Genomic DNA, 27,317 nt, shown 5'->3' with positions numbered 1-27,317 from the left:
CCCGCGGGGAGGGGCACGGCGCGCCGGCACCGTGGCTGGGTGGGAAGAGGCTAAGAAACAAAGGTCGGGTCCTGAGCATAAGTCAGTAAAAGGGGGAAGAGCACCCGCGGAAAAGCGGGCACCAGGGGTGGTGGCGGCGGCGCCTTGCGGGGTCGGGGCCGGGGTCCCCTGCGAGCCGGGCCGGGCCAAGCCGGGAACTAGCTAGGCCGCGCGGAGGGGCAAGGCCGGCGACTGAGGGGCCGCGGAGGAGACCGGCCGAGGAGAGACGGCGAGAGGTCGCAGGGGGGCAGGGCGCGCAAGGAGGCCTGGGCAGGGGCGGGTAGGCAGGCGGCAGCAGCGGCCGAAAGACCCAAGGCGAGGGCGGTCAGCGTCCCGCCCCCATCCCCCGGCCGCCTCGGCGTGAGGGGAAAGGCCGGCGGGCGGCGGGCGGCGCGGCGAGGAGGAGGAGCCTGCGGCCCCGCCCCCCCGCCGGAGCGAGGGAAGGAGAAAGGCTCGCAGGGAAGGAGGAGGGAGGAGAACGCGGGGAGGGGGCGGCCGGCCGGGCCTGCGCCCGAGCGAGCGGCGAGCTGAGGGGGAAGGGGCCCGGAAGGAGGCGAGCGCGGCCGCGACGCCGGGATTCGGACGCCCGCCCGTGCCGGCCTGCCGCCGCCGCCTTCCCTGCTTGCGCCTGAGCTCGGAGTCCCGAGCGGCCGCGAAGGCCGGAGCGCGGCTGTCGGGCGTGGGGCGAGCGGGCGAGCGGGGCCGGGAGCCGGAGGCCGGGCCGGCCGTCCTGCGCGAGCCACGGTGGGCTCCTGCCTGCGAGATTAGGCAAGGGGCGGAAAGGGAGGAAAAAGAGGCCGAGAGAAGCGAGGCGGTCGGATTTTCCAGGAGGCTGGTGTGGAAGAAAATCCCACCGCGAACTCAAATCCACAATCATAATCCAAACGAATAATAATAATAAGAGAGCAGTTTTTCTGGCCGGGCGAGAGAGAGGGAAGGGGTAACAGGAGGAAGCGAAACCTCCGTTTCATGGAGGCTGAGTCAAGAGAAATTTTCGGAGCCTGGATGTGGAGAAGCCAAACAGCAGAACTAACTCAGGAAATTGTCTTTCAGAAAAAGGCCGAACGTAGGCTGGGTCTGAGAATCAGGCTAGGGTAGGTGGAGGAACCTGCAAGTTTAAAAGAAAAAGAAAAGGAGAGAATATTTTTAGAGATTCTCTTTGGTTTGTGATTATTGCTACCATTTTAAAGGTAAAAAAGCATTGCATTTCAGGTGTTTTTTGGTTTTTTGTTTTTGGTGCAATTGGCTCATTTAAGAATTTCAAAACCTTTAAAAGCTTTTTTTTTTTTTTTAAAGGAAATCCATAAATTTTGTTCCCAGGGTTGCGCTGGACTTGGAAGGAGTGCTGTTGTGTACATACTATTATATGGTTTTATTTATTTATTTTTTTTTACTGTGCAAATCAGCTAGATTTTTTCCAAGTGCCATTTAGGATTTATTCATATTTTTTTCCTTTCCTCAAATATATCTGCTGTTGTCATTTTAAGCATTTGAGACCAGAAAATTATTATTATTTTTTTTACTCTTTGGAGCTAGTGGATCTCTTGCCAACAGAAGGACAGCTGGGAAAACTGGATTTAAAGGATGTTTTTTATTTGTATTTTGCAGTTAAGAGTGATATTTTGAGGGCACGTTATTTCTGTGATTCATTTTTTAGCCCATAGTGCTAACCTTGAAGAGATTTGTGGTTGGGTTTTTGGTTTCTAAGAAGGTCATAGTTTTTCCTCTTTTCCTTTCAGTTTTTTCTTTAAGAGGGGGGAGAGGGAAAGGAGCTAAGAAAGGAGACCATGTTAACTGGTAGAAGTAGAATGGAGCGTCAGTTACCAGGGTCCTGAGAACTGGAGGAAAAAGAATTCAATCTTCAAGTTGGGAGGCCCTCCTCTCACCTTTCTTAAAAATTGGAAGTGCTTCAATCCTGATCAAGATACCAAAGCTACAGGATTCTGGAACCGTGGAGACACTGAGAAACCATGAGTGTAAGGTTACCCCAGAGCATAGACAGGTAAGTTTGCTAATAATTTGGTTTTTCAACACTTGCTAAAGGAAAGACTGGGAGGCAGTGTGTTGCATTTTGATAAAAGGTTGCAAAATAAGGGTCTGGCTGGGCTGTGGGAATTGGTGGGTTAGGAGCAGTGTTCTCTGGGGAAGGTTGGCATGTCTGTTTATGTTCTCTGTGTGTGTCCATGTTCAAAATATAGCTTTTGATTCAGTGTCTTTTTAATATAAGCAATAAACAGTGAAGCCAGGAGAGGGTAAGGAGGGGGAAATGCTTCCATTGGCCTTTGACTTTTTGCCAGGCTAGAGGCCGAATTTGGGTCCTCCCAACTTGCCAGCTTTGGGGTAGGAGGCAGGCGTAAGCCTAGTCATGTGACCCCCGCCCAGGGATGGATTGGGACTGGCGTTAGGTGTTGGAGCTGCTGGGGGAGGGGCCCTGGCAGGGGCGTGGGCCTCCACCAGGCTGGTTGTCAGGGAATGGTGGGGCTTGGTGATGGGGTGTATCCCATTTCTAGTATGAGGAGGATGTTCTTGGCCTGCATAATGGGACAGAAACACCCTCTGCACCCATATAGGTCTAGATTTTTACCAGTGACTGACTGATACGGCTGCAAAATGCATAGGTCACATTAGAATTTTCTCCACTCCAAGATTAAAGTTTAAATTGAGACCTGCCAACCAGCTGATACTCTCAGTTTAATCTTCCAAGCCGTTTTTTAATATGCTTGACCCTGCAAAATGGGCCTTCCCTCTGCCTAGAGCTAGAAGGAATTGTTTTGGGCTCTTAGGCCTGATGGGCAGAGGCTCTGGCCCTGAGTCTGAGCACATGATCCCCCTTTCCCCAAGAGTCTGTCCAGCCTTCCCTATATCACTGGTAATGTTACAGTGTGGTTTTAATTCTTTCTTCCAAATGATTGGACAACTTTGTAAGGTGTCTGCCGTTTCCATCCCTCCCCTACCCCTCCTTAACCCTTCTCTCCTTGAGAATCTTGAGGGGGGTGAGTTTTGTGTGCTCTGCACACATCCTAACTAGATTGATGAGTGGTTGGAGGACTGAACACGCAAATGAAAGGACTGGGCCTAGAAAAAATGTTATTGGAGAGATACATAGGGAAGAATATTTGTGAGAGCAGTTGCTCTCTCTGTGTCCAGTCAACCTTTGGTTATCCATGCTAATAATAATTTCCTTTTGGCTGTGGAATGTGGCCTAAAATGCATATAATCTCTCTCTCCCAAACACTAATCTCTGTATTGCCTCAGAGTCCTATTTAGATTAGTTCAGCAATCCCTAGACAGGGAACTGACTTGGCAGTAGAGAACAGGAGGCAGACAACCACAAAGGATACATGGCCGGTTCAAGCTCCCCTCCCCCTTTCTGTTGGCCTCTCTGTAGTTTGACGCTTGGACAGGGAGAACTGAGGCATGTCAAGATGAGGAGGTGAAATGTTTTACATGGCTGCCCTTCCCTTTTCAGCCTCTTGGAGTTCAGGAATTAGTGTACTTGCTTTTTAAAATTTGTATGGTGAGCTATTTCTGTGAATTTGGGGATGTGAGAAGGTGTTGACCTAGGTGTTGGGGGCGGTGCGAGAAGGAGGAGGCAATGAGGATTCCTGGATTGATGTGAGACACTCCTCTGGGAGTTTGGATATCCTCACAGATACAAATCTTAGGATTTGTGTAGTACATTACAGTTTCTTAAGGGCTTTCATAGCATATATCTCATTTGAACCTTACAATATTTCTATGAGGTAGACAAATCAGAGGTTATTATTCCCATTTTACAGGTGGGGAAACTGAGGCCTAGAGAGGATACCTGGCTTTCCCAGTGCCATCTTGCCAGATTAGTGGCAGAATCTGGACTCAAACACACATCTTCTGATTCTGAATCCATGGCTCTTTTTATTGCCCCACCATGTCTAACTAGGTTTGTGTATTGGTCCTGTAGAATGTGTGGGGCACCATTTTGTTATGCTCTCTCTTTGGCAGTAGGGGAAGATGCTCTTCAGCAGTCAAGGTATTCCCTTGTACTTTTCTGTTTAACAGTCCTGGGGCTCACAGCTGGAAGTCCTATAGTTAAAGCACCATTTTCTCCTGAGGGATAATGCAGGGTAGAGGGCATTCTTCACCTCCACTTGGCCTGATTCTCTTCCCTATTAAGAAGGTCAGTGGTAGGACCCAGGTTCCTGTCTAGATACTCCCAGCTAGCTGCATTGGATCTTGCCCGCTTTGCTGTAGGCATATTGGACCTTTTGACATCCCAGGCTCAAGATCCTATGGATTTTTAATAATTTGCACTCTGAAACCATACTGGATGGATTGAGTAGAATAAAATGCAGATTATGGAGTCAAGAATTCTCTTTTAGTTTATCAGTTTGCTGTGTAGAAAGCCTTGTATAAGGTGCTATGAGAGTGTTTTAGAAAATTTAAGTATATAGTTCTTGCTCATAGAGAGCATGCAATCTAATTGGGGGCTAGGAAACATAAAAGACTTCCGAAGACCGCATAAAAGCAGCACTAGACTGTATTTCCATGAAAGCAGGGGCTGTGTTTGATTAGTTCATGTGTGCCTAGTTTAGTGCCTTGCTTGAAGTAAGTACTCAAGAAATATTTGGCAAATGAATGTTGGAGTGAATGAACATATCAACAAGTATAAATTCCTACATTTCAAGTTTCAACATCCGTGTGTTAATTTCAGATGTAGTCAAAATAAGGTCAATTAAAGAAGGTTTCCCAGGTGATGTGTATTTTCTACAAGATAAGCAACGTGATAGAGGACAATGTATTTGGAGAGATATTGTGGCTCAGAGTAAAGACGACTTTGGAATATTTATTTGGCAGTCTTTTACCCCCTGTACCTTCCTTTGGGGCATAACTCCTGGGTCCATAGAAAGCATAAAAGTATTTGCAACTGATCTTTATCTTTTAGTGTTAATCAGTTGTTACTGAAAAATGGGCTAAACGCAGCTGTTCATGTCTCTTTCAGGTTTTGTCCCTGGACAACTTATTGCCCATTATTATATATTCTTTTCAAGAGTTTCTAAAAATGTGTTTGATATTGCAAATAGGTAATGATACTGAGTTATTTTTACAGAAGTGGTAATGAGTTTTTCTAAGCCATCTATATCCATTTGCCTAGTTCCCCATGGCAAATGTTTTTGAGATGTCCAGATGGATTAGGAGTTTACATCCATGAAACAGCTTTTCTCTGTGCAAAGTTAGTTCATGTGATGACCAAACTAGACAGAAGTACTAAATTTAAGCCAAAAGTTCTTGGTTTGAGCCCTGGCTTTCCCCTTTAACTATGTGACCTTGGGCAAGTCACATGCCTCCTCTGGCTTCCTTATGTGTAAAGCAGTAATAGCTCATTTATGTAAAGTACTTTCCAGTTCACAAATATTTTTATATAGTGTGTCATTTTAGGATTATAATGTTTAATGCATCTCTTTCACAGGGCTGTTGAAAGGAGCAAATCAAATGAGATAATATATTTCAAATTGCTTTCTAAACTGTAAAACTCTGTGTAAATTTTAGATGGTAAACTCATGGATTTGATTTAGCTTCATGCTCTGCTTTCTGAGTTAAGTAACCCAAAACAAGTTAAAGATGAGTGAAAGATCTTTCCATCATGCAGAATGAACAGGGTTTATTGTTGCAGAAGTACACAAGGTTAGGAAGAAGGAATACTTTTCTAATGGTCAGGGTTGGGTGATCATACTAGAAGAATGTGAGAAGAGGAAAGTTATTGAATCTCCTTCCCAGGAATTTTGATGAATGAGAAAGATTTCATCTCCCTTGACTCACTTAGATGTCTTTGAGTGACAGGGATAGAAAGGATTTGTTTTGTGATCTCTGGCGGCCATGCCTTGTCTTAGAAGCAAGGAATTAGGAATTTCCTAATTCAAAATAAATCCAGGCCCAGCAACTGTTCCGTTCAGGGATCTCTTTCGACTTTGGCTTCTGGGCTTTATTGAGTCCTGGGCCCAAGAAATCCCCAGACATTTAACTGAGCTTCTATCTAGTTTAGAAGGCCGGAATCCCAGAACGGTGCCAGGGATCCAGAGTTACAAATAGTAAATCCACTGAAATTCTGAGTCTTTTCCAAAATGTACCCTTGTTCCCATCTAGGGGTGTGAGATGAGAGATGGCAATGGATTTGCTAATGAAACATTTGACAATTAATCACCATTATGAGCGGGAGCAGGCTAAGCTTAACTTCACATACTCAAGAAACTTTCTGAAAGAGCACCCTTTGATTAATAATTTTATTTCACTTTTTTCATAGGGTATTGCCACACGAGCCCTCCTGTCCACTGTTTAGGAGAATAGACAAAAAATAAGAAAAATTAAGTGAAAATAATGAGTTTATCAAAAGTAAAAATGATTTTGTGATGGGCATATAATCAATCCCAAATTAGTATTATGGAAAAACAAAGGAGTTCTGGGGCTCACAGCCTCTATGGAATAGCATCTAGAAACTCCAGAGTTGGGATAGTGTTTCCTACTGCTTTAAAGGTCTGATCTGATGTATATGAAAGGGCTTTGTTAACTGTGAAGTTCTATAAAGCATAAGTAGAGTTATTTTCATCTATATTGACTGAATCCACTTCATATTTTTACTGTGGAATTGCCTTTAAAAATCCATTTTATTGGTTTATTATTTTTAAAACTTAATTCAAACATTTATCATGTGTCTTGGACACTCTTTTCTCTGTAGACTGTGTTTTCTTCCTCCTTTTCTCTATCACCATACTGGGAAAAGACCCAGGCCTAGACCTGCTAGTGAGATCCAGGGTCACTCCTTTGCCTCTTGGGGTAGGCAGGACTGAAGAAGTTTCTGATTCTGGTCTCAAAAAAAAAAAATCATAAAAAGTCATGTTAGATCTTCTGTGAAAGGAGGTTTGGAGTTCTGAGGGAAGAGCACCAGCATCTGAGTTAATAGAACTGGGAAATGGGGCCGGCTTTGCTACCGACTGGGAGAATGACCTTGGAAAGGTGCTTACCTGCTCTGGACCTCAGTTTTGTTAGCTGGAAAAATGAGTGAATTAGTAAGCTAGCCAACCTCTAAGGTTTGGTTCCTTTTAGCTATTATATTCTTTGAGCCTCTGGAAACAGAATGCCTTGTGTCCTTTCTTACAGTGAGCCAGAACTTTTTGTTAGGAATCATTTTCTGGCCTTCCTGAAAACTAGTGAAAATGAAAGTTTGAGAAGACCAGGGAACAAGAGCTGCCTGATGAAAAGTACAGGGATGTGAAACTTGGGGAGAAATTAGGAAATCTGTGGAAATTAGAATAGGACTTGGAAGGTGTTTTTAAAGTCTGGAATAGTAAAGATAGGTTGAGCATCTTTCCCATTTTCATTGATCTCTGGGGAAGGTGGTTCCATGAATTCAATAGTTATAAATCCTCTGGGATACCATTAAAACCATTTTATTGTCTTTTTATTCTGATTTCAACATAGGCCCTCCAAGTCACTAGTATCCCTCTCTCATCTTTATTGACTTCTTCAAGATTTTCTTCCTCATTTTAAAGAACAGCAAACTATGACATGAATGTGTGAGAAAGGGGCTTTGAAAAGTTAGAGCGAAGTAATTTCAGAGTCTTGATTTCCAGCCCTTTTGTTCCTTTTCTTCAGTATTTGGGAACAGCTACTACAAAATGGTATGATGGGATCCATAGCCACCAGTAATGGGCCTGCCTCAGATCACATAGAGAACCAATCTAGCGGTCCTCCAAGTGATGACCTATGATCTGTGGCACTTGGCAGTTAATTGCTTGGGCTGCAAATATTTATCAGATGGCTCCATGCTCAGCTTAGTTCTTGGTGTTCTGGTAGATAATATATAAGATTGTTGGGAAATGTTATTAATGAAACAACACAAAACCATGAAAAGATAGTACATAATTGCTGAATCTTTATGTACACCAAAAGTACCTTTAGAGAAGAATGGAAGGTTGGTGCTAATAAGAATAGCCAGGGTGTAGTAGTTAGAAATTATTCAGGTAGAAGAAAGAGAGGAGGCCATTTCAGATAAGGGGAGCAACGTAAGCAAAGGTTCTGGGGTGGAACCAAGCATGGTGTGGTCTCAAAATGTTAAGATTGTTGGTCTTTGTAGAGCAGGGAGGAGTTTGGTTGCCAACATGGTTAGGGTGGGGGCATAAAGGTATTCAGACTGTATATGGTAGGAAAAAGGGAGCCAATGAAGTTTTATGTATTATATCGTGATAAAAATAGTGTTCAAAGAGAGAACGCTGATGTTGATATATAAATTGAAAGAGAGCTTGGGGTCAGGAAGGCTAGGGGTTTTTGTAGCAATCTTGGCAAAAGATAATGAGTTTCTGAATCTGTGGGTATGGTGGGAACAAAGAGAAGGGGCAGGATTCAAAACACATTTTGGAAGGAGAAATCAGCAAGAGATTTTAAGGTTAAATCCAGTTTTTGAGACTGGTCAACTAGGAGAAGGGTAGTGCTATTGATAGAATAGGACCTTCATTAAGTCATTTTGTCTGCCATTGGTATCCAGCAATTCACTGAATACAGCATTTTGAATGATACTTATCTTCCTAAGACCTTTAGGTTAGGCCATTTCTACCTAATAGTTTCAGAGTTCTTCAGTGCAGCTTTTTAAAAAGAAGAAAGGAGAATCACTTCTGGGAGATCCCTTAAGAAATTGGTCATGATCTGAGGAGATTAGCATATACTCGATGGATCCTGATTAATCAGTTACACCCCATTCCCTCAGAGCAGACTGGACTCCAGGGCTAGAGGGCCATCTTTGTAGAAACCATTCTAGCAGTATAATAGAGAGCATATAGGACTTTAAGCGAGAAGATCATTGTGTGAGCCCCAGCTCAGTGACTAACTAGCTGTGTGATCAGGATGATTTGTGTAAAAGCATTTTGTGAATTCTATAGTGCCAAACATATGGTGAGTGTTGTTAAAGCATTTGGTTTGGCAAGAACCCCACATTGGCCTGAACTCTCAGCTGCCACTGGAAGACCCACCCCACACTTGGGTTACTCTCAGTCTTATGCTGATTCTCAACTAAGTACTGACAGGCATGGCTGTAGGGACATACGGAACAAACAAGGATGGTAGTTAAAAATTAGGTGCCTAGGATCACATCCTAAGACAGATCCTTCTTTGCTAGAAACCCACAACGTCTTTTCTTTCAGCCCAAGCTCCCCATCTTGAGATTCACAACTTCTTTCTTCAGTGTAGTCCACATCTAACTCATGGTAGGTCTTATTACTATACCCTGCTGCTCTGCTTCAGGTAGACCAGCCTGTTTCCTGGGCACACATCACTCAGTGTTCTCTGTCTCCCCCCAGCTCCATTACTTTTATTTCCTTCAAGGAAGCCTTTTCTGGTTAGTGCCATCAGACCCTACACATTTATGTTATTCAACATTCCTTTTGCACATACATATATCACTTTGACTTTATTATCTTTTATTTGTGTAAAAGTTCTAGCAGAATACCTAGCACATGGTAGACTATTATAAATAAATGTTGGTGCTATTGTGTTTTATCCTGTTACTCAGGGTTCAAGAGCAGTGTCTCTTCATTTTTCTGGGTTGTCTTCTAGTGCTCAGTTTAGTTCTCTTTTTACAAGGTTTACTCCTTACCTGCTGTTTCCTGACTTGAACTGTAGCTCATTCTTGATGTTGCTGATTCCCTCTATGCCTAGCCAAGGAATCTCAGGAAAACAATGCTAAACACTGCTGCCAGAAGCTAAGACCAAGAATTCCCCTTGTTCTTACTGAGTACTGGGTCTTGGGCACTTGGTATTTCTTCTAGGGATAGAGCAGCCTTGTTGGGGTTGCTCGCCTTCAACTTCTCAGAGTTCTGGGATTTCCCCATTGGCAGCTTGGTTTCCAGGCTGCAGGGGTCTGATGGGCACAGGGCCTACCCTGCTATTGTCCTGCCTGCCCCAGGCTGGCCCCATTCATTTCCCAGAGCAGGGCCCTCAGAAGCTTCTCCGCGAGAGACTGCTGCTGCAGAGAAAGGCCACTGTTGTTCTGGGGGGAGGTGGCTGGAGAGAGTGTAGTAAATAGCTGTGTGAATGGGACCTTGTATGAGGCTAGAACTGCAGACCCTCTTCCCAGAGCCCTAGGGACAGAGGAAAGAACCAGTAGGGTTTCATTGTCTTCACAGGATCAGGGTTCAAGTTTAGGAACATTCATGATATCCCTCAAATAAGAAGCTTGATTCATTTAACAAATCTTCACATGCCATGGTGCTGCTAGGCATTGGGGGGTCAATGTGACTACATTGCATACTCTGCCCTCAAGGAACTTAAGGTTTCATGGAGAGAGAGGTTAAGAAGACATCATGTATAGCACCCACACTTACTTATGTGATAACAGTTGAAGCACTGGGAGGGACACCTAAAGGTGGTTTCCCGGATGAAAGGACCTTTAAACTGAGGCCAAAAAATGAGAGCCAGCCAGGAGAGAGGGAAAGTCTGAGCAGAGGGAACAGCACATACGGAAACCACAAGGCAAGAAAAAGCATGGTGTTACAGGAATTGAATGCAGCTATGATCTATGGTGAGGCCATAGAACAATTAATTAAATAAAACTGGAGAAAAGGAAAATAGGTAGGCGCCAGGGCCTGAGGACCATGTAATCCTCTGTGTTAGGGGTTTTGGACTTTAGCCCAAGGGCAGTGGAAGACCATTGTGAGATTTTAAGTAGGGGATGAGGTGATCAGATATGCTTTTACAAAAACAAGATCAGGTTGGCTACAGCATGGACTGGATTAAAAGAATCAAAGAGTGGAGAGAGGGAAGATGGGTTGGGAGACCATTGTGGTAACTTGGACAAAAGGTGAGCGTGGCTCCTGCTATGGAAGTGACATCACAGATGGAGAAGAATGAGGGATCCAAGATTCCACAGTTGACTTCATGGGGGAAGGAGAGTGTGGGGCAGGGATGACACCATTATTCTTGGCTTGAGCTCCTGAGTAGTACTATTCAATGAAGAAAGGAACTCTAAAGGAAGAATATGATTGAGGGGGAGGGGGATGGGTCAACTTCCCATTTGGACACGTGAGTTTGAGGTGCCTGTGGGAGATCCAAGGGAAGATGTTCAACAGGCAGCTGAATCGAGGTGTGGAGGTCAGGAGGATGTTCTGGAATTGGCGTATCGTCACCATCTAAATAGAGCAGTGGAAGTGTCAGACTATCCAGGGGCAGGGTGCAGAGAAAAGGGCCTTGGATAGAACCCTTAGAGGTGACACATTTAAGGGGAGGCAAAGGAAAAGGAGCCTCCATAAGAGTCTGGCAAGGAAACAGAAGGATCCAGGGCAGTGTGGGATCTCAGAAATGAAGGGAGGGTGGTCAGCAGTGTCAGATGCTCCCAAGAGGTCAAGGATAAAAAGGACAGAGGGATGTCTGGGAATAGTAATGAGGAGGATGTTCATGGCCTTGATGAGTAATTTCCGGGTGGTGAGGGCAGGAACCAGTTTGCAGTGGATCAAAGTAAAAAGAGGAGGTGAGGAAATGGTGGTAGATAGTCTAACCAATTCTTTTATGAAGTTTGGTCAGAGAGGAGAAAAAAATGTAGCTCCTGGTCCCTGTCAATAGGACTGTATTTTATTTATTGATAACCTAGGTCAAAGGTTATCAACCTTTAGCATACATCAGAATCAGCTGGAGAGCTTGTTAAACTATTATACAAATCACTGGATGCTACCCCCAAAATATCTGACTCAGTAAGTTTGGGTTAAGGTTGGGGCCTCAGAGTTTTCATTTTTAACATCTTCTCAGGTGATGCTGGCACTAGGATTCTATACTTTGAGAGCCACTGCTTTATGACATCTGTGCTCTTAATTAGCTCTCTCCCTGTGTTCTTGTAACAGAAGTTTTATTGTTAACTATTCCAAAACTTATTTATCAGTGGTTCCCCTTCGTTGTGAATCTCTTCAGTGGATTGTGAACACCCTGGGCCAAGGACTGGTCACTTTGTAAGCTTAACACCTCACCTAGTACCTGCCACACAGTAGACATTCCATAAATATTGATTAAATAATTTTTTTTTTCTTTGAGACAGAGTCTCTGTTGCCTGGGCTAGAATGCCATGGCATCAGCCTAGCTCACAGCAATCTCAAATTCCTGGGCTCAAGCAATCCTTCCTCAGCCTCCCAAGTAGCTGGGACTACAGGCATGCACCACCATGCCCAGCTAATTTTTTCTATATATTTTTAGTTGTCCAGTTAATTTCTTTCTATTTTTTAGTAGAGACGGGGTCTTGCTCTTGCTCAGGCTGGTCTCGAATGCCTTACCTTGAGCGATCCTCCCGCCTTGGCCTCCCAGAGTGCCAGGATTACAGGCGTGAGCCACCGCGCCCAGCCTGATTAAATAGAGTTGAACCGGGTAAGCTAACTAAAGCAGAATTTCTGGGCTCCTCATCTGTGAAACCTTGCTTAGCCTTTTCTGTCTACCTCTGGCATAGGTGCAAATAAATCCTATCTTCTGGAGTTCTTTAAGGATGGTGGGTTTATAGGATTTTCTGTAATTTCAAAATAAAAGCCCACAAAAGTCAGAAAGTAAATCTTATAGAAATGTCAAAGCTTATAGTAAATGTCAAATATACATAATTTCAATAATTCAGTTTTGGATTAAGTGAGAGAATAAATTTCCTAAAATAGCTCCCCACACTGATCTCAGATTCTGAATTTTCCAGTGGGCAGGATCCTTGGCATGTCATTGATTCCTTTTAGAACCTTGTTGGAGTTCTGAAAATATGGTGCCTGCACTGAAAGACCTTACATCTCTAGAACATACTTCCACAGAGTGGTCTGGTCAGTCATCCTTCCTTTCGTCTTTTCTCTCATTTTTCCCTCCTATTTCCCAAATGCCTATAGTAGAAGCAATGGTCGGTCATTCTTGCTGCAGCCCACATCACCACTGATGGCTTCTCTGCTCAAGGGTTGGGAATAGGGGATCCCAAGCTGTTCTGGGATTCCATTCCAGGGTCTTTGTCACTTCCCTGGAAATTAGGTTCAGGGACCGCACAAATGGGATTTCCAAGAGTCCCTTGACTTCACTCTCTTCCTCTTCTCCTGCTTTGCTTTTGCACTGTGAATCAGGGAGTTGTTTCGCATCATTTCCAGGTTCTCCATACCAGTGGCCCTGAGTCTGAGCTGAAGGTGTGAGTCAGGGGATAATGGTAGGTACAGGACAAGGCCTGGCAATTCCTATGCCAGAGGGTTTCCTAAATATCACTTTAGGCTATGGGATCATTTGATTAAGCAACCAGAAACCCAGAAGAAATCCTAGTTCTCTTAGCTCAGCCTAACCTAGGGCTAATAGCTATACTTCTGCTTTAGCTCACTCCTGGAGGCACATCGTTTTACTAGTCCTGAACTTGAAATGTGGTAGGTCAAGAAAGGACTGGGCAAGGCATAGGGCAAGAGACCCGTTCCCTTGTTAAGATTCTGTTTCCCATATGTTGGTCTGGCATATGGGAATTTTATTCATGCAACACATTTAATAAATACATACCAAATGTTAGCATTCTAGACACTGGGAATACACTGGAACTTAATGTTCTGTTGGAGCAAGATAGGCAAAAAGTATATAACAGTAGTAGTAGTAGTGGTAGTAGTAGTAATGATCCAAAGCATAAATGAATTTAGTAAGAGCTGGGTTCATAAGTGCTGTGGAAGAGGCGGGAGGAGAGATGTGACCAGATTAAAGGAAAGACTAGAGTCAAGAGGAGACGTTAGTTTTTAAAGTAGGGAAGTACATGATTCATGTGGAGAGAAGGATGGAAGCTTTAGGACCAAGGTAAGAGTGCAATAATGATGGTGCTCCTTTGTATTTCTAAGTACAATATGTAGTTGGTAAAGTGTTTTTTTGGCTATTATCTCATTGAGGTAGTCCAGGGCAAGGATTTTCATTCCCATTTTATGGATGGGGAAACAAGCTCAGGGAGGCTTTAGTGATTTGCCTAAGGTAAACTAAGAGGTGATGGGGTTGGGATTTTTTTTTTAACTGCTGTGAGTACTGAGCCCTAGCCCAGTACTATTTCTATTTTCCTGCACCCCTGGCAAGGCTTAGTGGTAAAATGTGTAAGTCTTGTGAGGGAGCCAGACATCAGGTTGGCTTGACAGTAGTGAAAGGTGACCTCTAGGAAAGAGAGGTAAATCAGGAATCAAGTCTCCTGACTTTCTCTATCTCCTCCCAATAAAGTCTCCTTGACAGTGGCCCCTTTAGGCCCTGAGGTTTGCCTTCACTATCTAAGAAGAGGATAACTCCCTCTCTCTTTTGCTTCTTCTTTGGTTAATGATGGGGAAAGAGTGACAGTCTGGGGCCTGGCGTGTTTCATCGAGATTGGGAAAAATAAAATCTCCTCAAAGTGACTCAGTACTCTTACCATTAAGCAGTGTGGCATCTTTAAGCTACTCAGGGGCCCTATCTTTGTGTATACTATGGTACCTGGGACTGTGTAGTGAATGGATGCTCACTGGAGTTTTATTGGAAAACAGGTACCATATTTTAGTTAACAGCTTCATTGAGATATAATTCATGTACCATAAAATTCAGCAATTTGGACCAGACATGATGGCTCATGCCTGTTATCCCAGCACTTTGTGAGGCCGAGGCATGAGGATCACTTGAGGCCAGGAGTTCAAGACTAGCCTGGGAAACATAGCAAGACCCTGTCTCTACAAAAAAAATATAAAATTCACTGCTTTAGAGTGTACAGTTTGGTGATTTTTATTATATTCACAGAGTTGTGTAATCATCATCACTATCTAATTCTAGAACATTTTAATCACCCCCCAAAAAAACCTCAGGCCCATTAGCAGTTGCTCCTCATTGTCTCCTGCCCCCAGCCCCTGCAAACTACTCATCTACTTTTTGTCTCCATGGGTTTGCCTATCTGGACGTTTCATATAGATGGAATCATACAATATGAGGCTTATTGTGTCTGCCTTCCTTCACTTAGCATGATATTTTAAAGATTTACCTGTGTTGTAGCATGTGTCAGTATTTCATTCTTTGGTTGAATACTATTCCATTGTGTGGATATACCACCTTTGGTTGATCCATTTATCAGTTCACGGACATTAAGCTGTTTCCACTTTTTAGCTGTTATGAATAATGCTGCTGTGAACATTTGTGTACAAGTTTTTGTGTGGACATAATGTTTTCATTTCTCTTGGGTATAAACCTAGGAGCAGAACTGCTGATTGAAACTCCATGTTTAGCATTTTAAGGAACTGCCAAACTGTTTTTCAGAGCGGCTGCGCCATTTTACATTCCCACCAGCAGTCTGTGAGGGTCCAGTTTATCCACATCTTTACCAACACTCGTTATTGTCTTTCTTTTTGATTATACCAGCCTTGTGGGTGTGAAGTGGTATTTCATTGTAGTTTGATTTACATTTCCTTAATGACCAAAGATGTTGAGCATATTTTTACGTGTTTATTGGCTATTTGCCTATCTTCTTTGGAGAAGTATCAATTCAAATCCTTTGCCCTTTTTTAATTTAGGTTATTTGTATTTTTATTGTTGAGGAATGAATACAATTTTAAGCTAAGTCACTTAACCTCAGTTTCATCAGTTGTAAAGTGGGAAAGTTGGATTTGATCTCTGGGATCCATTCAACTCTAATATTACTAAATCTGGTAATTTGGTCACCTTTAAGGTTCTGCTCAACACCATGTTGCAGTACATTCTAGTTAGAAATATAACTTTTGTGTCCAGTCAACCTAGGTTTCCTGTAACTTAATGCTTCTAAGCCTGATTTTTCCTTTGGAAAATGAGAAAAATGGTATTTCTTTCATAGTGTTCTATGAAAAGATTAAATAAAGATGAAATAAAAATAATGCATGTGAAGTGCTTAGCAAAATACCTGATGTAGTTAAGAATTCAATAATTGTCGCCTATTTACATAATATCATTACCTCATATCTTGTAGTCTCCAGTTGGATGAGCCAAGTCCCCATCCCCTGGATATGACATGCCTGTCCTGATCTTAGAGCCTCTGCACATATCAGTATTGTTCAAGTTATCCATTGCTGCATAACAAAATGCCCAAATAGGGGCTTAACATAAAACCATTTATTTTGCTTATGATTCTGGGGGTTGATTGGGCTAAGCTGAGCAGTTGTTTTCTTTTTCTTTTCTTTTTTTTTTTGAGACAGAGTCTCACTCTGTTGCCCGGGCTACGGTGCCATGGTGTCAGCCTAGCTCACAGCAACCTCAAACTGCTGGGCTCAAGCAATCCTTCTTCCTCAGCCTCCCAAGTAGCTGGGACTACAGGCATGCACCACCATGCCTGGCTAATTTTTTCTATATATTTTTAGTTGTCCAGATAATTTCTTTCTATTTTTTTAGTAGAGACAGGGTCTCATTCTTGCTCAGGCTGGTCTCGAACTCCTGAGCTCAAATGATCCACCCACCTTGGCCTCCCAGAGTGCCAGGATTACAGGCGTGAGCCACCACACCAGGCCAGTTGTTTTCGATTGAGGTTTCTCATGTAGTTGTGATCATATAGGGCCAGGGCTGGGCTTCAAAGCTTTCTTCATTCTTACCTATGTTGGGAGGACTCAAACAGCTGGGGCTTGAAACAGCTGGAGGTCCTCAGGGATCTCTCTTCCTCCTGCTCCCTCCACCTTTCTTTGGAATCTCCAGATTATCTTTCTACACATGGTGACCTCAGAGTAGCTGACTTCTTACAAGATGATTGAAGGCTCCCAGAGCAAGCATCCCAAAACATTTGCAGAGGTGATGAGCTAGCCTCAGGAGTTTATTAGTTGAGGAAGTCACAAAGGCCTGCCCAGGAACAGCAGAGAGTATATAGACTCCACCTCTTGATGGGGAGTTGCAAGGCTCTGCAAGAGCATCATAGGTGGGAAATATTGTTATGGTTACTTTTGGAATACTCGATTTGCTATAATTATTTAACTCCTTTATGGTGAATTTTTGTACCTCTTCTCCTTCAAATACCAGTTTAAAACTAACTTACTAGTGAAGCCTTACCTGATTGACTCTCTTTGATTTGGTTTTTTTCTTTTTCCTTTATCTCTCACCATGTATATCCCTGTTGATTTTTGTATGACATCTATCTTTAATTGTGCTTCTGTTGTCCACAGCACGCTACAATATCTACTCCCACAGTATCTACAACTGGATTCTGTAGTCTTCAAGTAGTGTCAACCAGTTACTTGAAAGCACTTACTAAAATTTCCAATCAGGATTTTTCCAATGACTTTAATCAGCTAGTGTTCAAATGGTGACTGGTTCTTTCTGGGTTAAAAATTCTCACAGATTTTCAAACTAACTAACCCCTAACTTGGGTCCATCCTATGCTTTAGAGAAGCCCAAGTTCTACACCCCTTTGTTCTTTCACTTGCTACTGCATTGAGACATAAAGGCTTATAGAAGGGTGGGTAGGGAGAGACCGGTAATAACAGTTAGCATTTATCCAGCACTTTACTGACTTTGGAAAGTGCTTTAACAGCCACTCTGATATATAGCATTTGCAGTTATTATTCTCTTTTATAGATGAGAAAACTGTTGCTCACAGGAGTTGGGAATTGAAATCACATAGTAGTGAACTTAGTATTCTGACTCTAAATCCTGGGCTTCCACTCTTTGCTCGAGATAGGCATCTGGTTTGGCACTCTTAGTCACCCAGAGCTCCAAAGAACCCCATGGTGCTGATCTCAGAAATCTCCTGTCTTCCAGTCTTTGCTGAAGGAATTGAACTCAGATGAAATCTCTTTCTTCTATAATTCTAGCCTCACCTTCTCTATAACAGCCTTCTTGGTGATATGAGACTCTGAGCTTTGCTTTCCTCCCAAGGTCTTGCCTCTGCTGCCTTGATTATTTACGTCAGAGATTGTGTGGCTAGGGAGCCCTGTGAGCTTGGTTACTCTGGAAAAGTGCACTCCTGATAGGGGAAGTTGCGTGTGTGTGTGTGTGTGTGTGTTCCAGGAGGCAGGTCTGCAAAATAGTGCTTAATAGAATAGGAAGCACAGAATGAGCAAAAGGATGGGAAGGTAGCTAGAGAAGGTAAAGAAAAGAATCTCAAAAAATGATAACTTTAAAGTTCCCTTTTCTTCGATTGAGGTGAGGATACACAGATGTAAAACTGATGCTCTCTTTGCATCTGACTCTGCTGGTGATCTGCCACCGCCTCCAAATTGATAACTTAAGTCATCAGGGGCTCTTCACTGAGAGTCTGGTTCATTTTATTTCCTGTCTTGATGATCAAATACTTGGTGTTATTAGGGTGCTGTTGCGAGAACTAGGATAAAAACCAGGCAAAGGATAAGAATATCCACTTAATATAATAATCCTGCAGTACCAAGCGTTATACAGTGCTCTTATTCTTCAAAGTGCTTTCCATCTATTGTTATACTTTATTCTCACCATATACTTGTGGGGAAGAGCCTGGGGAATGATAAGGGGCACATCTCTCCCCAGATGACTTAGTTTCCCTTTCCTCCTCTCCTTCCTTGTGCCTGACACACTGTTTTGACCCCTCTTTCCAGCTTGTCGACTTGACCCCTTCTGATACAATTTAGCTCCTCTATCTTTCCTCCTATGAATTGAGTGCCTTCCCTCCCTGCTAGTAATTAACAGGGGAGCCTGCTCATCTGTGTGGTTGCCCAGTCTGTCATCATCAGTCTTATGGTGAGACTTCTGTATGACAGCTACAGATTAGGAAATAAATTGTCTAGGGCAGAAAGATTACCAACTCAGAGGCTAGGAACCCACAGGTTCAGGAAGATGGGGAGGAATGGTGAGGAGGGAAGGATGAGGTAACTAGCTGGCAGCATGCATCCTGGAATCCGAGGTCATTTTTCACTCTCTGCCAGACTTATATCGTATCTCATTTCAGCTACCTTCATCTCATTCAACACCTGCCCTGTATTGTGTGTGCTCATTTATTGTCTATATGTGTTGGGGAAGATGATGGAGACAAGTGGTCCCTTCCTTTAGGGAATGTAAAGGCTTGTTGGCAAGTCACCTGCAAAAGACCTAAGAACCTTTAAACAGCCAATGCTTCACTTGAAGGACAGAGTAAAGACACCTCAGCCCACACCCAGGATGCTTACTGTCTGTACTGTCAGTTTGGTGGAGGTAAGGGATCTCCCCTGTTTTCTGATTTTACTTTCAAGTCATTTGCCAGTAATTGACTTCAGCAAACAATGTTCATCGATCCTAAGTTGATGTGCCAGCATTGTGCTAGAGGTTATGGGGATTTAATATTTATAAGTATATAATTAATATGCTTATATATGCTCAAAAAATAGGAAAGGAATAGTCACTTAGGATGCCAGAGGAATGACATATCTAACACAGTTTTAAAAGGTTTTCTCTGGTATTAAGAATAGATAAGGGGTTCAAGAGAAAAGAAGAGAGAATTATTAAGCTATTGCAGTAATTTAGGCAAGAAGTGATGGGCATAATTACTCAGTTAAAAATCTCTGTTGTTTTGACTATGGCACAGATACAAACTTCATAAACTATGGAATAAGATAGGTTTCTGTGGGGTTTTGCTTCCTTCCGTCATGTATTTTATCTTTGATATGTCTGTATTGGTCAAAGATGAAAATGTAATTATTATAAATGTGCCTTAAAGTCAAGAGATAAATATATTAAAATGTAAAATACATGGCAAGCTGGGCACCTCCTATTCCTGCAGACAAGTTTTTTGAGGATTAGTGAATTGGCTGATTTAATTGCTAGTTCATCTAACCGTCATGACTTCACAATCCACAGCCATTTATTTTGTATCATAATAATCCCTTGTGTATGTGCAACACTTTGCAGTTTTATAGTGTTTTCACATGCATTCTTTTTTTATAACAGCTTTATTGAGATATCATTCATATGCTGTAAGATTTACCCTTAAGGTTGTACAATCACCACCACTGTCTAATTCCAGACATTTTCATCACCCTAAAAAGAAACCTCAGGCCCATTAGCAGTCACATCCCTTCCCCCCCTCCCCACATCCTCAGGCAACCACTGGTCTACTTTCTGTCTGTATGGATTTGCCTACTGGGGGCATTTCATATAAATGGAATTATACAATATGTGGCCTTTTGTGTCTGGCTTCTTTCACTTAGCATATTTTCAAGGTTTGTTGTGTTGTAGCATGTATCAATCCTCCATTCTTTTATTGCCAATTAATATTATATTATGTGGAAATACCACTTTTTGCTTATCTATTTATCAGTTGATAGACATTTGTTGTTTCTACTTTTTGGCTGTTATGAACAATACTACTATGAACATTCATGTATAAGTTTTGTGTGGAAATATGTTTTCATTTCCCTTGGGTGTATATCTAGGAAGGGAATTGCTGGATCATATGGTAAGCTCTGCATTTATCATTTTGGGGAACTATGAAACTGTTTTCCAAATTGGTTGTGCCATTTTAAATTCCTACCAGCAATCTATGAGAGTTCCAATTTCTCCGTATCCTCTCCAACACTTGTTATTATCTGTCATTTTTTAGTTACAGCCAAATAGTGGGAATAAAATGGTATCTCATTGCAGTTTTGATTTGCATTTCCTTAATGACTAATGGTGTGGAGCATCTTTTCATTTGCTTATTGGCCATTTGTATATCTTCTTTAGAGAAAACCTTTGCCCATTTTTTTATTTGGGTTATTTGTCCTTTTGTTGTTGAGTTTTAAGAGTTCTTTATAGATTTTGGATCCCAGACCCTTGTCAGATATAAGATTGGCAAATAATGTCTCCCATTCTGTGGTTTGTCTTTTCACTTTTTTGATGGTGTTCTTTGACATACAAAGGTTTTTAATTTTAATGATGTCCAATTTATTTTTTTCTTTTGTTGCTGTGCTTTTGGTGTCTGAGTCTGAGAAACCATTGCCTAACTCAGGGTCAGCAAAATTAACTCCCATGTCTCGAACTCGAACTCCTGGCCTCAAGTGATCCTCCCACATCAGCCTCCCAGAGTGGTGAGATTACAGGCATAAGCCACCTCACCCGACCAAACTCCCATGTTTCTTCTAAGAGTGTTGTAGTTTTTTTTTTTTTTTTTTTTTTTTTTTTTTTTTTTTGAGACAGAGTCTCACTTTGTTACCCGGGCTAGAGTGAGTGCCGTGGCATCAGCCTAGCTCACAGCAACCTCAGACTCCTGGGCTTAAGCGATCCTACTGCCTCAGCCTCCCGAGTAGCTGGGACTACAGGCATGAGCCACCATGCCCGGCTAATTTTTTTTTGTATATATATTTTTAGTTGGCCAGATAATTTCTTTCTATTTTTAGTAGAGACGGGGTCTCACTCTTGCTCAGGCTGGTCTCGAACTCCTGACCTCGAGCGATCCACCCGCCTCGGCCTCCCAGAGCTAGGATTACAGGCGTGAGCCACCGGCGCCCGGCCCGAGTGTTGTAGTTTTAATTCTTACAGTCTTTTATCCATTTTGAGTTAATTTTTATGTATGGTGTGAGGTAGGAGTCCAACTTCATACTTTTGCTTATGGAGATCTGGTTGTCCCAGCACCGTTGTTGAAAGACTACTCCATCTCCATTGAATTGTCTTAGTGCCCTGGTTCAAAATCAGTAGACCCATAAATGTTAGGGTTTATTTCTGGGTTCTCAATTCCATCCCATTGATCTATGTATCTGTCATTATGCCAGTACCACTTTGTACCTTTGTAGTAGGTTTTGAAATCAGGAAGTGTGAGTTCTCCAACTTTTGAGTTTTTCTCAAGATTCTTTTGTCTATTCTGGGTCACTTATATTTACATATGAATTTTAGGGTCAGCTTGCTAATTTCTATAAAAATCCAACAGGGATTTTGATAGGGATTGCATTGAATCTGTAGATCAATTTGTGAAATATTAATAGTACCACCTAAGCAATATTAAACCTTCCAATCCATAAACATGGATGTTTTTCCATTTATTTAGGTCTTTTCTTTCTTTCTTTCTTTTTAGTTTTCAGTGTATAAATCTTCTACTTGTTTTGTCAGATTTATTCCTAGGTATTTTATTCTCTTTATTGCTATTGTAAATGGAATCTTTTCTTAATTTCATTCACATTTTTCACTGCTAATGTATAGAAATTGATTTTCTGTATGTTGTTCTTGTATCTTGCAACCTTGCTGAACTTATTAGTTCTAATAGGTTTTTTTGGTGTGGATTTCTTAGATTTTTTTTTTATGTGCAAGATCATGTCATATGTAAATAGAAATAAATTTTTCTTCCTCCTTTCTAATTGAATGGCTTTTCTTTCTTTTTCTTATTTAATTTCCTTGCCTAGAATCTCTATTACGGTGTTAAATAGAAGTGACTAAGAGTGGCCACCCTTATTTTATTCTTGGTCTTAGAGGGAAAGCATTCAGTTTTCCACCATTAAGTGGGATGCTAGCTTTGGGTTTTTTATAGATGGTCTTCATTAGGTAGAAAAAGAAAACCTTTCTGTTTGTAGTTTGTTGAGTGTTTTTATTATAAAAGGGTGTTGGATTTTTTGCATCTATTGAGATGATTCAGAGTGCAAGACTTTTGATTTAGTCTAACTTTCTTTCCACCGCTTCACTTTGCCTGTCTTTTTAGTTGATTTCATTTATTTGGACTCTTTCCTTTTTTGAAACACCATCATTACTGTCTTTGATTGAAAACTCCCAGAGGGTGGTCTCATTAATGCTGTCATCACATGGCCACACTGTTAGGACTTAATATTGAATGTATTTCGGATGATAATGCAATTTACATCCTTGATGGTTATTAATTTGATTTTAAATATATTCTTGTCATTGTCTCTTATTTGAATCACGAGCATTACAGAGAAAGGACATATGTGTGATTCTGCATTCTTTCCTGGTGCTTAGCATTTGCTGTGCCCAAATAAATACTTGATAAAGGCTTTAGGATTGGAAGGATACATCTTTATATTGCCCACTTGAAAGCATCTAAGGACAGTATATTTTGCTGCCCAAGCATTTATCTGGCCTGAAATCCCAGTGTTCTTCTGAATAACTCTCTTCAACATGGACCATGTAACCTCTCACACCTGTCTCTCTCCCTCTTTCCTACATAGCAACTGGCGTGTCACAGACTATCATTGCTGAGAATTTACTGACAGAATCTCAGCATTAAATGCTTTGCTTTCTCTACCTTTTCTGATGTATGCACAGGCTATTACACAGTTCACATTTAGATACCCAGAAAAACTCTTTGGGGCAGTTTGGAAGAGTGAATAGGGAGTACATGGGCAGACATTACCTGTAAGTATATAACATTGGTGAATATATATGAATGGGCTTTTGAATTCTCAGTGTATACATGTAACTCAGTTGCTTTATCGATATCAGCATTGTAATTTGTCCTTGCCATCTGTGATCCCCTTGGATCTTCCTCTAATATATAATAGAAACAAAATGACAGTTCATTTTAATGTTAGTCAAAGCCTGACATCCGTAAGAATATGTCTGCTGCAAAACAAAACCACATATTATATTACAAAGGCAAATGAAAATGGACTTTTCAAAAATTACCTGTTTTTGTTGCTTATTTGTGTTGCCTCTTTATTAATTTGAGTGTTTGAAACTTGCCTGTGCGTTAATTGTTTAAATAATCATATGTATGTACAAAAAGATAAAATGCAAGAGTGTATGTACATACTGTGATTTTCTTCCATTTTAAATTCAAAGCCATTGCCTCATTTTATGATCTAGCAATACTATGACCTGGACAATAAACAATGTCTTGGGACAGACTTATATTACCAGTAAATAGAGTGTGTGTCTGCATCTCTATAATTGAGGAAGACAATGTTTAGTTTCTAATAAGGGCTCCGAATAATTTTTTTCCTTACTGCTCTTCTTTTCTTTTAATAGCTTTATTAAGATATAGTTGATATAAAATAAATGTGCACATTTACAGTATATAATTTGATGTGTATTGACATTTGTGTATATCTATAATACTATCTCCACAATTAAGATAAAGAAAATACCCAGCACCCCCAAAAGTTTTCTTGTGCCCCTTTGTAATCCTTCCCTCTCTTCTGCCCCATCCCCAGGCAACTACTTAACCTCCTTTCTGTTACAATAGATGAGTTCACATTTTCTATAGTTCTATATAAATGGAATCATCATACACCATATACTCACTTCTTGTTTGACTTTTTTCACTCAGCATAGTTATTTTGAGGTTAATCCATGAACTACACCACACTGCATCGGTAGTGTATTCCTTTTCATTGCTGAGTAGTATTTCATTTTGTGGATAATTTGTGTATCCATTCACCTGTTCATGGACATTGGGGCTACTACAAATAAAGCTGCTATGAACATTCATGTACAGGTCTTTATATAGACGTGTGTTTTCATTTTTTTGGTATAAATCCTAGGAGAAGACTAGCTGGGTTATGTGATAGGAATATGTTTAATGTCATAAGAAGATGCCAAATTGTTTTTAGAAGTGGTTTTATAATTTTACATTTTCCCTAGTAGTGTATAAGAGTTCCAGTAGTTCTATATCCTGTCCAACTCTTGATATGGTCAGTCTTTTAAATTATAACCATGTTAGTATGTGCATAATAATATCTTTTTGTGGTTTTAATTTGCATTTCCCTGATAACTAATGATGGTGAACATTTTTTATGTGCCTATTTGCCACATATATGTGCTCTTTTGATGAATTGTTTATTTTTTCCATTTTATAATTGGACATATTGCCTGGTATTAACCCAGTTATTGAATTGTAAGGGCTCTTTACGTATTCTAGATATAATTTGTTTGTCAGGTATGTTTTTGCTGTTTTCTCCCAGTCTGTGTTTTGCTTTTTCTTTTTTGTAACAATGTCTTTTAAAATTTAAGTTTGCATACAGTAAAATACAATGTCTTTTGAAGAGCACAAGTTCTTAATTTCAGTGAAATCCGATATATCAGTGTTTTTCTTTTATAGTCTGTACTCTTTGTATATAATAAATAAATCTTTGCCAAATTCATGATCATTAAGGTTTTCTCCTAGGGCATTTTATTGTTCTAGCTCTTAATATTTAGATCTAGGATTTATTTTTCGTTAACTTTTTATATAGTGTATGAGAGAAGGGTGAATTTATTATTATTAATCACATAGGAGATCTAGTTGTTCTAGCACCATTGCTAGAGGAAAGAGTATTCTTTCCTTGTCGAATTGCTTTGGCACCTTTGCTGAAAATCAGTTGATCATATGTGTGTGGTCTGGACTCAACTCTATTCCATTGATTGATGTCAGTAACACAATGATTTTATCATTATGGCTTTCTAATACATCTTGAAATCAGATAATATAAGTCTTCCAATGTTATTTTTTCAGAATTGTTTTGGTTATTCTAGGTCTTTTTCATTTTCATATAAATTTTAGAATTAGCTTGTCAGTTTCTACAAAAATGCCTTCTAGGCTTATGATTGGAACTGTATTGAAATCATAGATCAGTTTGGAGAGAATTGGCATTTTAACAATATTCAGTATTGCAATCTGTGAACATGGTGTATTTTTCCATTTATTTAGGTCTTTCATCAGTGTTTTATAGTTTTTAGTGTTCAGGTTTTACATATCTTTTATCAAATTTATTCTAAGCATTTCATATTTTGATGCTATTTTCAATGGTAGTATTTAAATATCAATTTGCAGTTATTTTTGCTGGTATATATAAATACAGTTTATTTTTGTATATTGACTTTTTATCCTGTAACCTTGCTAAATTCACTTATTATTAATATTAATAGTTCTCATAGATTTTTTGTTAATTCCCTAGGATTTTTTTTCCTTGAAAGACTGCTCGTTTTGATCCCTAGGATTTCTAGAATCAGCCTTTTAAATTCTAAGTCATGTTATCTGCAAACAATGACAGTTCTTTCTACCTTTTCATTTCCAATCTGTATATTTTAGGAGTTTTGGAAAAAGTCAGGATTTTGCTAGACCTGTGGAGCAGATGTTGGATTCTCTCTCACTAGGAGTTCTTTAAAAATAAAAAGAAAGGAGACTATTAAATTCTTCTGCCCATTTCTTTATTCATTCAGTGAACATTTAGTATATCCACTATGTGTCAGACACTAGTGACTAATAGAAGAGATAGATATATGAACAGTTATAATTTAATTTAACAAGTAAGTATAATAAGTGCCACGGTAGTTATAATACAGAGTGGGCTGGGAACTTAGAGGCAGGACTGTTCAGAATCAGGGGAATAAGATGATATCTGCAGGCCCTGATGCCTTGGAAGGATATGACTGACAAAGGAATACTTGGAAATCATTGATAGGAAAGTGTTTCAACTGAGCTGTCCAGAGAAATTCCACATCCTCCCCATCTTGATTGTCCATACTTTATTATCATGGAGAGTCTGAGAGAAATACATCTTTATCAATAGTTCTTTTTCTCCTTCCTGTTTTTTTTTTTTTCTTTTTTCTTTTTAAAATCGTACACGGTATGGCAGCAGCCTTTGCTTTTAGCCTTAAATCTCCCTGATCTAAGGCCAGGAGCAGGGGCAGGTATGTTTGACATCATGTTAGCATAATACTAAATCATGCTGCTGTACTCGTAAGAACCCTGTGAGGTGAGTAAGTACTGTTGTCCCCATTTCAGCAGTGTTCTGTTTTGTTTTTTGGAAAGCACTTTAACATGTATCCTCTTTTTTTCCTCATTAAAATCCTTGAGGTATTAGCACTTCTCCCACCATGCATATTTTAAGGGGGAAACATGCTTTTGATTTTGTAGCCCTAGCATATTTTCCAGAATCTGGCTAGTGGGACGTGCTAAGTAGACATTAACATGTGTGTGTTGGTGTAATTTCTATATATCCTAGTTGTCATGCCTTGGGTTCCTCTAAATAATATAGGATTGTTCCCATTTTACAGATAAGGAAATTTCTCCAGGTTACCATAGAGTAAATTATAGTAGCTACTGTTTTTTTTTTGGTAGAGAATTTAGTATTTTATTGGTTTGTAAAATGGTATAATTTAGGAAACACTAATCTAGACCAGCACTCTTTGTTTCAGAGGTGAGGAATCTTCCTTGCTATCATAGAGAAAGATAGTTTTAAAAACAGTACTGTTAGAAGTAGCTGCCTTTTGTTGATTGCTGTATTTTGTTGATTGTTGTGTGCCAGCCTGTAACAGCTGTTGCGGATGCATTACCTTGTTCAGTCCTCACAACAGGCACCTGGGCTGGAGGTCTTATTTGAGTGGCTGAGTGGTCATGGCTTCTGGCAAGCATATTTGTGTACTACTCTTCTTCCTTTGTTGTTTCATTTGTGACTGAAACTGAAAGATATACACACTCCTAATTTGTTTCTAAA

The 27,317-nt window shown here is 40.7% G+C and overlaps 1 protein-coding gene across 11 annotated transcripts in view; it reads left to right on the top strand.

The window, feature by feature from the left end:
- Positions 1-690: 690 nt before the first annotated feature.
- Positions 691-27,317, top strand: part of ARHGEF11 (Rho guanine nucleotide exchange factor 11) — a 108,079-nt gene continuing 81,452 nt past the window's right edge. For 10 of the 11 annotated variants that reach the window (XM_045545440.1, XM_045545434.1, XM_045545439.1 and 7 more), the window contains exon 1: positions 1,263-2,041. In XM_045545440.1, coding sequence (XP_045401396.1) covers positions 2,010-2,041 — 32 coding nt within the window. In that variant the 5' untranslated portion in view covers positions 1,263-2,009. Of the gene's footprint in view, positions 1,230-1,262; positions 2,042-27,317 lie in introns of those variants that run through there. The other variant, XM_045545430.1, reaches the window with a different exon arrangement.

This window comes from Lemur catta, chromosome 3, assembly GCF_020740605.2.
Source record: "Lemur catta isolate mLemCat1 chromosome 3, mLemCat1.pri, whole genome shotgun sequence".
In the NCBI taxonomy this organism is placed as follows: domain Eukaryota; kingdom Metazoa; phylum Chordata; class Mammalia; order Primates; family Lemuridae; genus Lemur; species Lemur catta.
The sequence above is the reverse complement of the archived record's forward strand: the minus strand, read 5'-3'. Positions and strand labels throughout refer to the sequence as shown.